Source organism: Solanum stenotomum, chromosome 1 (genome assembly GCF_019186545.1).
Source record: "Solanum stenotomum isolate F172 chromosome 1, ASM1918654v1, whole genome shotgun sequence".
Classification (NCBI taxonomy): domain Eukaryota; kingdom Viridiplantae; phylum Streptophyta; class Magnoliopsida; order Solanales; family Solanaceae; genus Solanum; species Solanum stenotomum.
In genome coordinates, this window is record NC_064282.1 from 77,974,432 (window position 1) to 77,988,858 (window position 14,427).

General features: G+C 35.3%; 1 protein-coding gene across 5 annotated transcripts in view; it reads right to left on the minus strand.

Moving 5' to 3' along the window:
• LOC125875811 (replication factor C subunit 3-like) overlaps nt 1-13,335 on the minus strand; it is a 22,157-nt gene extending 8,822 nt beyond the window's left edge. The window contains exons 1-12 of one of the 5 annotated variants that reach the window (XR_007447463.1): nt 12,897-13,335; nt 11,715-11,812; nt 11,534-11,644; nt 11,430-11,462; nt 10,839-11,007; nt 8,534-8,715; nt 5,808-5,944; nt 5,573-5,671; nt 2,244-2,313; nt 2,082-2,156; nt 1,173-1,218; nt 590-738 (exon numbers count right to left, since the gene is read on the minus strand). Coding sequence is in view for 3 of the 5 variants with exons in the window: in XM_049556862.1 (XP_049412819.1) it covers nt 1,173-1,218; nt 2,082-2,156; nt 2,244-2,303; nt 2,439-2,448; nt 5,573-5,671; nt 5,808-5,944; nt 8,534-8,715; nt 10,839-11,007; nt 11,430-11,462; nt 11,534-11,644; nt 11,715-11,798 (1,006 nt within the window). In the remaining 2 variants the exon portion in view is untranslated. Of the gene's footprint in view, nt 1-589; nt 739-1,172; nt 1,219-2,081; nt 2,157-2,243; nt 2,314-2,438; nt 2,449-5,572; nt 5,672-5,807; nt 5,945-8,533; nt 8,716-10,838; nt 11,008-11,429; nt 11,463-11,533; nt 11,645-11,714; nt 11,813-12,896 lie in introns of all 5 variants that reach the window. The other 4 variants (XM_049556862.1, XM_049556854.1, XR_007447464.1 and 1 more) reach the window with 4 other exon arrangements.
• Between the last annotated feature and the right edge of the window lie 1,092 nt (nt 13,336-14,427).

Genomic DNA, 14,427 nt, shown 5'->3' on the forward strand with positions numbered 1-14,427 from the left:
TTGATCAGATGGAACTTGTGTGTGATAATCAAGCGGCTCTTCATATCGCATCAAATCCAGTGTTTCATGAAAGGACTAAGCACATTGAGATTGACTGTCACTTTGTCAGAGAAAAGATACTCTCGGGAGATATTGTTACGAAATTTGTGAAGTCAAATGATCAGCTTGCAGATATCTTCACCAAGTCCCTCACATGTCCTCGTATTAATTACATCTGTAACAAGCTAGGTACATATGATTTGTATGCACCAGCTTGAGGGGGAGTGTTAGAATAGAAATAAGTATTTCCTACTTAGAATAGAAATAGGAATAGGAATAGGAATAGGAATAAGAATAGGAATCCTAGTTGGAAAAGGATTCCAATGTAGTGTCTATAAATAGGGTCTCAATGTAACTATTTAGAAACAACAATTCAATAATATTCTTTTCCTATATTTCTCACACTAATCATCTCTCTTAGTATGCCCACACATCCATCTCAACATCCTCATTTTTGCTACTTGCATCTTCTAGACGCGCGAATTCTTGACCGGCCAACACTATGCCCCATACAACATAATTGGTCTGACAATCACTTTATAAATGTTACCTTTACCCCTTGGTGGCACATTCTTATCACACAAGACATTGTATACATCGTCAGTCGCCCATTTCCTTGGATTATCGACCTGAACAATAAATAATCCAACTGCTTCTTTACGCGTGATGTTCTCCCAGGCTTCTGCTCCGATCAGCTCACTATCCAAATATAAATATAAAATCCCTTTAATACTAGCATCCTACTAACCCCTTCAGACTGAACTAGTCATGTGCAAATCCTATCTACAAATCAAATATGTGGCAGAAGATTTTTCAAAAGAAACATTCCAAAGCTCTTAGACGAATAGAACAACACCAGTATTCAAAAATTAAGTTCACTTAAAAATTTAAAAAAGCATACAAGAAATCACAGAAGCATGAACAATAGATCCACCATTGTAGTTTATAAGTTACTTACAGCAACTTATATTTCAAACAATGTTATGAGAGCATAAACAACTGAGAGATCAAGTAAAGGTAACATAAAAAATCAGTATCTGAGAAAATAGAGCTCAATCACTACAAAGCAGCCAGTCAAAGCTGTTTTCTGACAATGCTCAAAGTTAATTTCTAATTAAAAGGTTATGCAATACCTTCAAGATGAAATATAGCCTTCTGTCCAAGGCGCATCCTATGCTCCTGAAAGACACACAGATTTTCTTAAGGAAAGTTTTAAGCTATTTCTTTATAAAACAGCAAACATTAATCCATGCATGAGAAAATTGCAGAAATATCAATACAGTAGAAGTGCACATAACGTAATGACTGATTCAACAAAGAATATATAGCATCCCTTTACATCCCCCAACCCCCCACCCACACACACTCCACTAGGAGACACTGTTGACACGGTAGTTATTACTCCTCCTGCCTCAATTTATGAGATAGTTTTTCCTTTTCAGTGAGTACCAAAAAGAATGACATCATTATATACGTGGTAACAATTTAATTTTTTTTTTTTTGAGATAAAGGTAACAGTTTAATTTTAAAACTTCCCATCTAACCCTTAATGAGATGATTTGTAATCGCATAAATTTATATGGCTTGTTTTAGACCACAAGTTTTGAAAGTCATTCTTTTTCTCTTAACACCATGCACAATTAAACACCTTCACATAAATTCGGATGGATGGACTATTTTCTAAACAAACAATTATTAACCCTGACCCAAGTTATAAATTGCTCATATTATTGAGCTTACCTTGATATTAAGATATTTTCTTCTACATATCATAATAGTGTTGTTGGTCTTTTTCAAGTAAAATCCAACTAAAATCAAACCACAAACCCCGTTACCTTCACGCATGTATAACCAATATAGGGGTTCTGAGTTCATACATTGACTTGAATCCTAACTTATACTTGGTTATAGTACTACAGAATGATTGATCATCCAACCCAAACCATAAGGCAATGGTTGGAGTAGTCCAATCTTTAGAAATTCCTTTGATTCCTTAACCCTCATCGACCTAATATGAAACATTATGTAACTCAATAACTTACATAATGAGCAGCCCAGTTGGACACCTCATGCTTCAACTCTGAATCCAATTTCTTTAATAGTTCGAAAAGTAGCCTCTGCAGTTGAAAGCAGAAACATTCAAATATAAATTTTTGTAACACCTTACAGAGTGGAAGGTGAAGCACCTGGCAAAAAGATCTTACCTTCAAAATAATTTCAGGGGGAATACAATTAGTTAGTAGCTCATATAACTTTCCTCTTACCTCGAATAACCTGTAATAAAGAACATTGCAGTTGAGATAAGGAGGCAAATGTATATTGTGTAGTTGTGCTGTCATAAGCACAATTAAGACGCCCTGAATACAATTAGTTAGTAGCTCATATAACTTTCCTCTTACCTCAAATAACCTGTAATAAAGAACATTGCAGTTGAGATAAGGAGGCAAATGTATATTGTGTAGTTGTGCTGTCATAAGCACAATTAAGACACATGTCTTGTTCAAATTGCCAATGGGAAGTTACCCACCTCCCTCCTTCCTAACTTTGTATGAAAGATGATGATTTCTTTGCATGATTAATAGTTGAATATATTAAATGATGTGAAAGACAACGTAAGCTCAAAAACACATACAGTTTTCCACTTTTCAACTTACAGTGAGGGTAGAATATTGTTCTTTTTTTATGAAGTAAGTTGTTGTGTTGAAAAGCATCAAGAAGATACATAAAGCTTTACAAAGAAAGGTTAAAACTCCAGACACTGCAAAAAACTAATATCGTTCTAGTGATTATTTATTTTTCTTGGTAAAGGTAGCGTTTAGGATATCAATCATCAGCTCAGAGCTGGTAACCAAAAATTTACAGCATAAGGATCCGAAAGAAAAAGGGTATACAAAGAGTGTTGTGTTGAAGAAAGAAACAGAAAAGAAAAAGATGTGACTTTGTGCAAAAGAAGAAAAATGATGATAAACAAAATTGCTGAAAGAAATAAAGAAAAATAAAGTGAAAGAAAAAAAAAAGAGCCACAAAGTCAAAAGTCACATCTGTGTTGAAAAGAGTCGAGGGAAAGAAAGTAAAATGAAATGATGTCAAAAAAATAATAGGTTGAGAAACGAGGTAAAAAGCCAATGTAATGTCAAGGAGGGCAGAAAGTCACTAAAAAGTATCCAATTGTACCACACCTGACCCTGAGCCTACGTTACAAGCTAAGAAGGTCCTATAGTGATCCTAGCAACTAGTTTGGAGAGTGTAAGCAGTGAAAATAAGGGCAAGCCTATGGTATTGAGCACTAACTGTACTTGAAGTCACTTTTGAGCGTGAGTGTTGAATGAAACCTAAAAACTTGAAAAGCATATCTATTGTGTGTGAAAAAGGATTTCGTTTGAAGTGAGGGAACTAGTTACATTGATGGAGAATTTTTTGATACCTTGGTGATTGTAAAAGGGTGAATGTTATGATGTATGTTGGTCGATCAATGTCATGTTTTGATCCGCATGAATTAGCTTGTTGAGTCTAAATGAAGAGATTTGCACCAAGGAAAAAGGATGAATTGAAAAATTCATGTGATTGCTTGACTTTGTATGTCTGCTTCTACACAAGTGTCGTTTAGAACTGTGGTGTGTCCCTTGAGGATAAACAGCATGTTTAAGTTGAGGGTGTTGATATACCGTGAGTTTACGGTATTTTTGATACATTTCACTTAAGAGTTGTGTGTGTCTAGGGCCTTTTTGTAGTAGAAATAATGTTTTATGTGTTATGTTTGCAGGAAATAGGCTTGGATGAGGTTGAGTGAGAGGACAGCTGAAAATATGCAGAAGGAGCCACTCACGGAGTGACCTACGGACCCTAGGTCCGTCGATGGGTAGGCGTAGATGGAGTATCAGGGAAGTCTGACCAAGTGTGGAACTACGGAGCAAAACTATATCCACAAGAGTGTGCCTATCAAACAAAAACATAAAGAAAAAGCAAAACTATCACTAGATCCTCCATCATCTTATAAGGATCCTGGGATATCTACAATAGCCACAGGATCATCTATATACTTTGAACTACAACGATATATCGTTCTAGTGATTCTTGTGCTTGAATATTTGGATTTTGCCTTTCAACTGAATGTTTCTTCTGGCTCTGCTTGTTAAAGAGCATGCAGTTCCGTCTTTTGACATTTTATGGAAAATAGGTGAGGAAATTTGTGATGCAACACTACGCATTATTGGTTGCATCTGGAATGAACAAAAAAGGAAATGATTTAAGGGAGTATCAATCATTGTGCATAAAGTATAACTGTGTTTATTTAGTGTATCCAAGGTAATGAAAAGGGCTTAAAGAATTTTAAGGATCTTTAAAGATCTTGGAGATGGAGACTTCTGTAAATCGATTGGAGCAAATATTCATTCTTTTTGCTTCTTCTTTTTTTCATTTTCTTTTGTTTCAGTGAGCTAGTTTTTAAAAAAATTCCTGGACAACATCTTAGAAGTTTGGAGACAAATTGCTTATTGATATGCGACTCGCTCGATGAATTGTCTGTGGTTTACGTTACTGATTTATTAATCAAATAAGAGATTCAGATCCTCAATTTGGAAACTACTTCAGAAACTGAGACAACAAATAACAACTCACTTTAACAGAAGAAAGCAATCAACAAATTCCATGACAAGGATAAATTTCAATATGCCCCCTTTTGACTTCTTACAGCTTCTTTTCTACTTATACGCAAAGGAGTGTCGCCAGGGCTTAAGCACAAAGCGCAATTACAGCATGCTGTAGTGAAGAAAGGCACAAATGTAGGAAGAAAACATAAATTAGCATGTGTAATGTAAGAAAACTAACTATAAGTATGTATGGATTATGGTAAAAAGAACTACAATAAGTTAAATAAATGAAGTAAAGGCCCTATCAATCAAGTTTGAAAACCTTTTTAAATTAGATGCAAAGATGCAAATTAAGATTCTAAATCATAGAAGCAACTAGTTTTCTAAAACTAATTTCTAATTTCCTATTTCTAGTCACTAACTACCCCATTTCTAGTCATTTATTACATTACTTGAAATTTAGTTTTGCTTTGCTTGCTTTTTTTATGACAAGGGGAACCCGCAGCCACTACCCTTTGGGTGCGCACAGGATAAAACCCCCACTCGTATACAATAGCTCACAAACCACACAGAAGAGATAACCCGCACTAGGCAAGCCCGGTGAGACGAGCTCAACCCAGAAGGCAAACCCCTTGCTTTCGCTGGCATGGAGTATCCAACTTGAGACCTCCAACATGGGAGTCCCAATCCCAAACCACAGGGCGACCGAAGGTTATCATGTGAAGTCTTATAGGTTTCTCTCTGTCTTTATAACATACTCCTCTCTCAGCACTCAAAAGCCTAGTGTCCTCTTAACTTTACAGTTCCCTTCTCTCAAAGTTGAATCTCCAGTTGTCTTGAATTCCATGTCGACCTCTAGTGGAAGAACTAGACATTCAAAGAACAGTTCATAGAATCACGAGCTGAATATTAAATACCCTATTCATATTGACTGTCAACAGTACCTTTTAGGGCTCTGCTCTTTCATTATGTCTGATGCAATTTCTGAAACATATTGCTCCCAGTCCATTGGAGGTATAGTTTGGTTGTTTGTAAAGGGATACCTTGCATAAATAAACAAGGGGTCAACACGTGCATAAGAAAACTTTGGTGCAAATAATATACCATAAACTCAGAATTAACAGCTTAAGCTAGCAAGAAACTAAAATAAATCAGTATCCAGCAGTTAAAGGGCTCAACTGTTGAACACGGCAAGACTCAAATGTCAAAACTGCCCTCCTCAGATTCCTATTTGACTTTTCCACAATGCGGGCGGTAAAACCCTGTGGAAATTGAAGTCCTTCCTTTTTGGCAATAAATTCCAAAACACTAACAATCTGTCAAACAAAAAAGATTAACAGGAAACAGTTAGGAATGCGATGAATAATCAAAGGACCACATGTCAACAATTCTTTGGTACATGACTGACTAGGCCGTATATATACTTTGATTCAGAAAAATTCTTATGGCTTACAAGAATCAAGAACTTCCTGATGGTCCCACACCAAAGTCAATGAAGCATTAGGTCAAGTAGAGTCACAGGTCCTAAAGCAACAAGGTTTTAGTCTAGTAAGAGTGCAGCACGTGATGTGTTGATTAGGTGCAAGGGTTTGAACCCTGCTGCGGAAAAAGTCCTGGTATTTAAGTGGAGAAGGGTAAGGTGGATCAATTATTCAATGAGCTTCGAACAAGGCCCACTGCCCTTCAGGGATTTCTCAATTATGGGGGTAAAATGTCGCAGGAAAAAAAACATGCTTTATGGTCCTTCAGTTAACGTATTTTCTGAAGTTAAAAATTTAATCTTATAAACATGTCAGTGGAATAACTCAAATTAGCATATCCATAATTAATCAAAATAAACTAAAATAAGATCAATACATACTTAAGCAAATGTTCTTATATTTTTTTACTTTTTTTGAAAATTAATTAAATTTCAACAAATGTTCTTATATTTAATCCAAGTATAACCAAAAAAATTTAATTGTAAAGAAAATTTAAACAAACTCATGTGACAGTTCTACAAATAACTACTGCTCTCGTACTATGAAATGTGTTCAAATGTTGGTGTTGAACTGTGTGATGATCTCATCTAAAAGCTTAAGCTGTTAGAGAAGTCACACTATTATTCATTGGGAAAAAGGACAAATATACCCTCGAATTATCGTAAATGGTATGTAGATACCCTTCGTTATACTTTTAGGACATTGATGCCCTTACCATCTAATTTTTGGAGTGTATATACCCTTTGAACTAACGGAAAGACGCATGTCACGATCTTAACGATTTATCCAAAATTAATTTAATTTTTATCCACAATTAAAAAATTGACCCGAATAATTAAAAACCCACCAAATATTTTTAAGACCCACACGAGCAAATAAATCTAATTTTCCCTTTCTTCTCAAGTTCCGGCAACCAAAGACTCTACTGCAACTCCATCTTCTCCAGGGAAGTTCCACGAACAAAGCCACCTCTAACTGCTACAAACCCAGCATCCGGCGATCCGGCAAAATCAGCGAGGTTGCAACCCTTAGGCCACCACGCACTCATCTCTCCCTCATCGATGTACCAACAGCTCCGGCGAGCAGCCGAGCATACCTCTAGCTCTCTTGACAAAGCTACAATAATGGAGTCCAAGAGGACACTCCGTAAACAAGAAAAAATCAATCTCATTTCCATCAACTGAGAAACCCCCAAAGTTCTACTCATACATTCAAAGAGTTTTTGTCTGTGTCATTTATTTTGTCTAAAAAAGATTAGTGGATCTTACTTTGTTGATGAGAATTGTATTAAATTAGGGTAGCAATTAATATGAAATTTAACTTAAAAAAAAAAAATAATAACAATCTCTGTTAGGAAGGAGAAGATCGAGAAATTTAACTTAAAAAAGAAGAAGCTATAACCTTCTCTGTTACGAAGGAAAAGATCGAGAAGATAGTCTATTGGCGGGTTTGGGGTTATAATTTGGTGCGGGTCTTAAATTATTTGGACGGGTTTTTATTTAATCGGGTCAATTTTTTAATTATGGATAAATGTTAAATAAATTTTGGATAGACCGTTTAGATCATGACACGTGTCCTTCCGTTAGTGCAAAGGGTATATACACTCCAAAATTAAACGGTAAGGGCATCAGTGTCCTAAAAGTATAACGAAGGGCATTTACATACCATTTACGAGAATTCAAGGGTATATTTGTCCCTTTTCCCTTATTTATTTAGTTACATCTATAACATGCCCTCTCATGTGCAGACTGCAGAGACTTGATTCTTTTTTCATGAGCCAAGCACGTGGATATTACTTTTCATAATGGGTGATGGTGAGACTGACCCAGGACCTGTGCGTGCTCTAATAAATGTTGAAGTTTGTGTCATCTAATCTAAAAGCTTAAGCAATTAAAAAGAGCACACTTTTATTATTTAAGTATATCTCCAACATTTAGTTGTTCTAGTTACTCCATTCACTAGATGAGTCTCCATCTTATTTCTAAGGCACAAATTGGTATGTAAGACCAAAGACTGCTCAAACTACGTTCAAGGATGTATATCACCCTTTCCTCAAAAAGTGCCTTTTCTTGTGGTAAGCGAATAGCCAAAGCAGTTGAAATGGCATTTCCAATCTGCCATGACTAAGCAAGCACAACAGTTAACTTTACTTAGCACCTTTTTTGGTGAGAATGAATGTCATTACACAGAAATTATCACATGAAATAAACCCTGGAGGAAAGACCAGATAAACACACTAGTCTAATGCAAGCCTGAACCCAGAAGATGCAGGCAATTGTTAAACAGCACATACTCTTGATCTTGTAGTATGAACACCAGAAAAAGAAAAGGAAAGAAGACAATGTTGTAATATTAGCAGTGGGACAAACCAGAAAGATGGTGAAAGAAAATATATCAACAGTGGGACAACTGAATTTCACTGACCTCTTCCTCCATTGGTGCATTTATTCGCACATTAAGGCATCGTGAGCGAACTGCTTCAGTGACCTTTGAAGAACTGTTGGAGCAAAGAATCAGGCGACATGATGCACTGTACTTCTCCATTGTTCTTCGAAGAGAATGTTGTGCTTCTCTTGAGAGCTTGTCAACTTCATTTAGCACTAAAACTAATATTTACCAACATGATATCAGCTAGGTAGCTTTTACAGCTACTAATGAACAAATTACAAATAATAGAAGATATTTACACAATGCTGGTGGCAAATAATTGAAATTCCAAAATAATATCTCAAAGTTGATAAGACATTTCAATATCTATTTTAAATTCCTCAGCTTAACATAGAGAAATCACTATAGAATATCAATCTTCTTGTCCTATTAACCTTTGGCATGATACATCACATGAAATGCTTCTTTTTTATAAATTATCTATAACAGATCATATGTATTTTCTTTATCAAAAGACAGATGACGGATTTTGTTGTTTTTCATTTATTCATACAAAATATACCTAGTGTAACCCCACAAGTGGAGCCTAGGAAGGGTAGAATGTATGCAGATACCCCTACCTTGGGATGTAGAGAGGTTGTTTCCGATAGACCCTCGGCTCAAGGAAAAGAAACTCAAAGCAGTTCGAAAAACAAATGACAGAAGTGAAGAAGAAGCCATGGCAAAATACCATAGAAAGCACGACAAAGCAGTCTGAAAAAAGGAGTAACTACAACAAATAGTACTATGATCAAAGACTCTAGAGAAGAAGGAGGTCATGTCCTTCCACTAAGCTCTATGCGGGTATTGTTAGACCTGAGGGAAGATGCCAACAGAACAAATCAACGAGAGAACCCTGTTTCTCTCTTTCTACAGAATTGTCTTTTAAGGTAAAAAAATTCAAGAACTTCACTGGTTGGTTCCATTACGAAATGGGTGCACTTACGAGGCAATCAGAAATAGCATTGTTAATGAATGGAAAGTAGCAGACCGGTTGAAAAGTATGCAGCTGAGCAACACCCAAATCTTATTTCGCTCTGCTAATGAGGAGCAGGCAGTGAAGACACTTCCAGGAGGAAGGAGATGGTTAGCTAACAACTTCTGTTGGAAAGGTGGATAGAGCAAGATGGGTGTGTTGACACAAGATTCTTCAGCAACACTGTGATAGTAAATCTGGTGGGGCCTCCGCTCCATCGTTGGAGTGTTGATCTATTCAAAAAGGTAGGGAAGATACTTGGTGGAATGGGTATGAAGTTGTTGGTACACCATCTTTCCGACTTGCTAGCAAGTTGAAAATGTTAAAAAGAAATATGAGGAAGTGGAGCAAGGAGATGTTTGGGATTGTGGTAGTTAAAATGAGGGAATTAGAAAATGAGGTGGACAATAAAGAATGTGGAAGGAATGAACTCATTAGAAGATAGGGAGAGAATTAGGAAGGAGATGGCGAAAAGGTAGCTTGCTGCTTTAGCGGTTGCTTAGGAGACTAGTTGGAGTCAAATATCGAGGATGTTGTGGGTGAAAGAGGGGAATTCTAATACAAACTTATTTCACAGGGTTGTCATAGCAAATAGGATGAGGAACTTAATTGAATCTCTAGATGTGAATGGAGAGGTGTATGAGAAGGACGAAGAGGAAGTGAAGGGAGCCATTGTAGTATTTAGCCAATTAAGGAAGGGGATGAGGGAGTGGTTGGAAAGGGGTATAGATGAAGAAGAAGTGCGGGAAGCAGTGGCAAGTGATGGATTCACTCTAGCTTATTTCCAACAGTGTTGGGGGTAGTTAGAAGTGAGTTGATGGAGATCATTGCAGAATTCCAAGATACTAGGAGTTGGGGAGAAGTCTTAATGCATCTTTCATGACCACTGTGCCAAAGAAGGAAGGAGCAACGAGTATAAGGATTTTAGACATATTAGTCTAATAGGAAGCATTTACAAGATTATTTCTAAGGTGCTTTCTAATAGACTAAAAAAAAATGATTTTGGATAAGACAGTGTCTACTTTGTCAGCAATGCTTTTGTGGAAGAAAGACAAATTCTGGATGCAGCTTTGGTGGCAAACGAAGTGGCTAATTTAGAAAGACGAAAGATGACTTATGTACTTGATGTAAGTTGGGTCTTGAGAAAGCTTACGATCATGTGAGTTGGGATTTCCTTCATTAAATAATCTTGATGATGGATTTGGGGGATGAGTCAAGGAGATGGATCAAGTTTTGCTAGAAAGAGTTGTTTTTTATATATTTAATCAGTCAAAGTTGTTAAGACTCTTTTTAATAAGTAGAAACTAGACTAAGTTGTTGAGTCACCTTTAAACCCCTTTTTCCCTTTCGTGTCAATTGGTCTATTCTTGGCCATTTCTTTGATTATCTCTTGAACAACGTATCTGTCCTGAAATCCGGCATCACTTGGATTTAATTCCACATGGTGAGTGCTTGACAATGTTGTGAGCTCCACATCAATTGTCCGAGAACCAGCCTGAGAAGAAAACCCATAAAGAGAGATCAATGCAAGAAAACACTCCTTGCTTTTTTCCTTTAGCCAAATGTCCCATTTTCCCAAACTCTTTATATATCAAAATTCTTGCAGTTTACAGATAGATTAGAGGTATGCTGGTAGAAAAGCCTCTCAAATCCAAAAGATAATTAGATATTGTTAATTAGTAAATAATGTACTAAAATAGTTTTATGAATAAATACTTTAATTACTCAGTTCCAGACATCAACTGAATTAGAGTAGTGCTGAAACAATATTTCTTCTTATATATTGGAGAAAGAAAAAAAGGAATCAATTGATGTATGCAAATAATAAGAATGCAGATATACAAAAAATTTGCATGGACATATATACTTGCATTCCAAGAGAAAAGAAAAGAAAAAGAAATTCAAGGAAAAGCTTACATCAACTTTCCAAATCTTGTTCTCAACCTTAACCTGCATAAGTTATCCAAACATAAATTTCAATTTTTTAGAGAGAGAGAAAAAACAATGAATTAAAGAGTTACCTTGTCAGCACTTGGACCAAAAATCTGTCTAAGAAGTGCCATAATGAGAGTTTTCTTTCCTGAACCGGAAGGGCCGTAAAAGAGGAGATGAGGACAATCTCCCTCTGAGACCTAATAATAGTAATAAGGGTGATGAGTTTGAGTATGAAAGAATTGACAAAGTGTGGAAGAGATATTTTACCAGTTTACGAAGATTTTGAGCAACATCCTGGTGTACAATAACTTTCTCTAATGTTTTAGGGTGGTACTTGTCAACCCACAACATTTCCACTAATGGTCCTGAAACCACACGATTGTTCTTTGTTAACACAGACAAACACAAAAAGGGAAGAAATAACTCAAACAACGCACTGTAATGACAAAGATGACTGAAGACTGAACAGTCGACAAGAGGAGAGCTGCAAGCCTGCAACGGTCGAGCTCCACTGTAGAGTGTGGTCGCCAAATTTGGGGGATTTTACATTAGGGATTTTAGTTTTACTGTGCCAATTGATTTGGGTCAATTAAATTTGGCCCATTATAAGTGAGTAAATTGAAAATTGTATGAAATAGCAAACTATTAATTCAAATTAAATGTTATAGCCATAGTTTATTTTAATTGTAATTTGCAGCAAACATCCCTTTTTTTTGTCATATGATTCGGTATACAATATTATTACGATCAGGCATCCAAACATCCCTTAAACCAATATTATTACGATCAGGCATTCAAAAGTTGAGCACTTTAGCAGGAAAGGTCAATTTGCGAGACGAACAATGAAACAAGATTGAATCTTTTTTTTGTTACAGTAACTTACGATGCAAATTAATAGTAGCAAACAACTTATCAGAATCTACAACATGTTCATGAATGTAGCATTTAGAAACAATTACATTATCAAACCAAACAGTCTTAACACATGGGACTCGATGCATATTAGGAAGTAGGTGAATAATAGGAATATGAGCTAAGTTAAAACAAGATTATGGCGAGCTACAAGCATAATATCAGTAGCTGGGATACAAGAGAAACACAGCCAGCCTTCAAATCATCTAAGAACATAAATAAGTCCTACGAGATTAAGCTAGCCATGGTGAGAAGCTACTGGCAAAGAAGACAAGCAAAATGTACCAACAAATAGTGAAGAAACAGAAAGAAGATTCGGCTAGTTTTAGATATACAATCCAGCCAATGAACCTAACTATCAACACATAATCCCAAAGGAACTTTATCAGTATGTTAACAAATGCTTACGGTTCAAAAATGAGGCTGATGCAGAGGACTAAAAAGAAGAAACTAAATGTTATTCATAGCAGAACCTTTACCAAATATTGAATATATAACACACCATATTGAAGTGGAAATAAGAGGGGGCGAGGTTACCTTTCTTGCTGAGAGCAAAACGAGCCTATGAGAGCAACGACTCGAGCAAGAGACAGGAAAATTTGAACCAAAGCCTTTTTCGGAATTTAGAATTAGAGAATAGCCTCGTAAGTGTAAAATATTATTGCCAAACTCAAAACCTTCTGTAAGCGTATATGACCTCAAAATCAAATCTTTTTAACTGTGTCCCTAATCACTGATGGGGAAAGTTGGGGCAATTTAGGGGGGGAATCCTTTGAATTTCTTTCCTCCTTTCAAACCCAAACAGGGGAAGAGATTTCAAAATCGGGGAAAAGGGGACATCGATAGACTGCTAGGTTACGGGTTTGCAGATAGGAAAAGAAGAAGACGCGTACTGTGATTATGGGTTTGTTTTTTATTTTCGCGTAAAGAAGAAGAAGAAGACGAGTATGGGGTCGGGTCGGGTCGTTGGTATTGTTGTATTGTATGTATTTGGGAGTAGTTGATGTATGTAATGTGGCCTGCTGATTTAAATGGAAGTTGAGCTGAAAATTGGCCCAACTTTGGTTTTAAATTCATCCAATAAATCTATTTATATATAATAGGAGAAGAAAAAACGTCACATGTCATTATCACAAAGTTTCAGAATTTTAAATTATAAATAATTAAGTATGATATTACTAATTAAATATTATAAATTTAAAATTTAAAATAAAAATAGACACATGTCATCAACATACACACATAATGACAAATGTCGGCATCTTAAAAAACAGATTTAATATTTTTTTACAACTGATAAATAATTTTAAAATAGTTTTAAATTTAAAGAAGTTATAACTTCTCAATTTTATCCTTAATTCTATCCACTATACATTATCTGTCTCTTCTTTTCCCTTTACTTACTATATGTTTTCAAATCTCAATATTGATAGTGAGGAAATAGCTTGAGCCTTGATTGTTCATACATAACTTTATGTAATTTATTAATTTTGTTCAATTTCTGTCCAAGTATCACAGGTATTTTCTATCTAATATAGAAAAAATAAAGAATTCATAATATCTTTATTGATTGTATTGTTATTTCATAATTTGTAGTAGTAACATAATCAAATCTAATACTTCTAAAAAAAAAATCTTCAATTTTGCATCAATGCTATATATAAAGCAGTGCTTAAAATTTCTTCTGCAGATTTTGACTATCTTTTATTGTAATATAAATTAATAACTAATTATATCTCCTAAAATTTTGGTAATCTATTTCTTTTGCAATTCTTTGCTACTTTTTGATGATCTTTTAATGCAATAAATATTTGAATATATCACTCAAAATTTTAGTAATTGATTATATTTTCATTAATTAATTTGGTAAGTCATACTGACGCATAATTAATTCATAGTTTAAAGTGAATATATATATATATATATATAACTCTATATCTTTTTCTGCTTATGTCGTTGAATACAAAAGGTTAGATTTTCGTGTTTGGGGGATTCTTGGAGTAAAAGAGCAATTCCAAATCTACTTGAATTAATGACGAGATATGTATTTATATTTCATATATTTGAA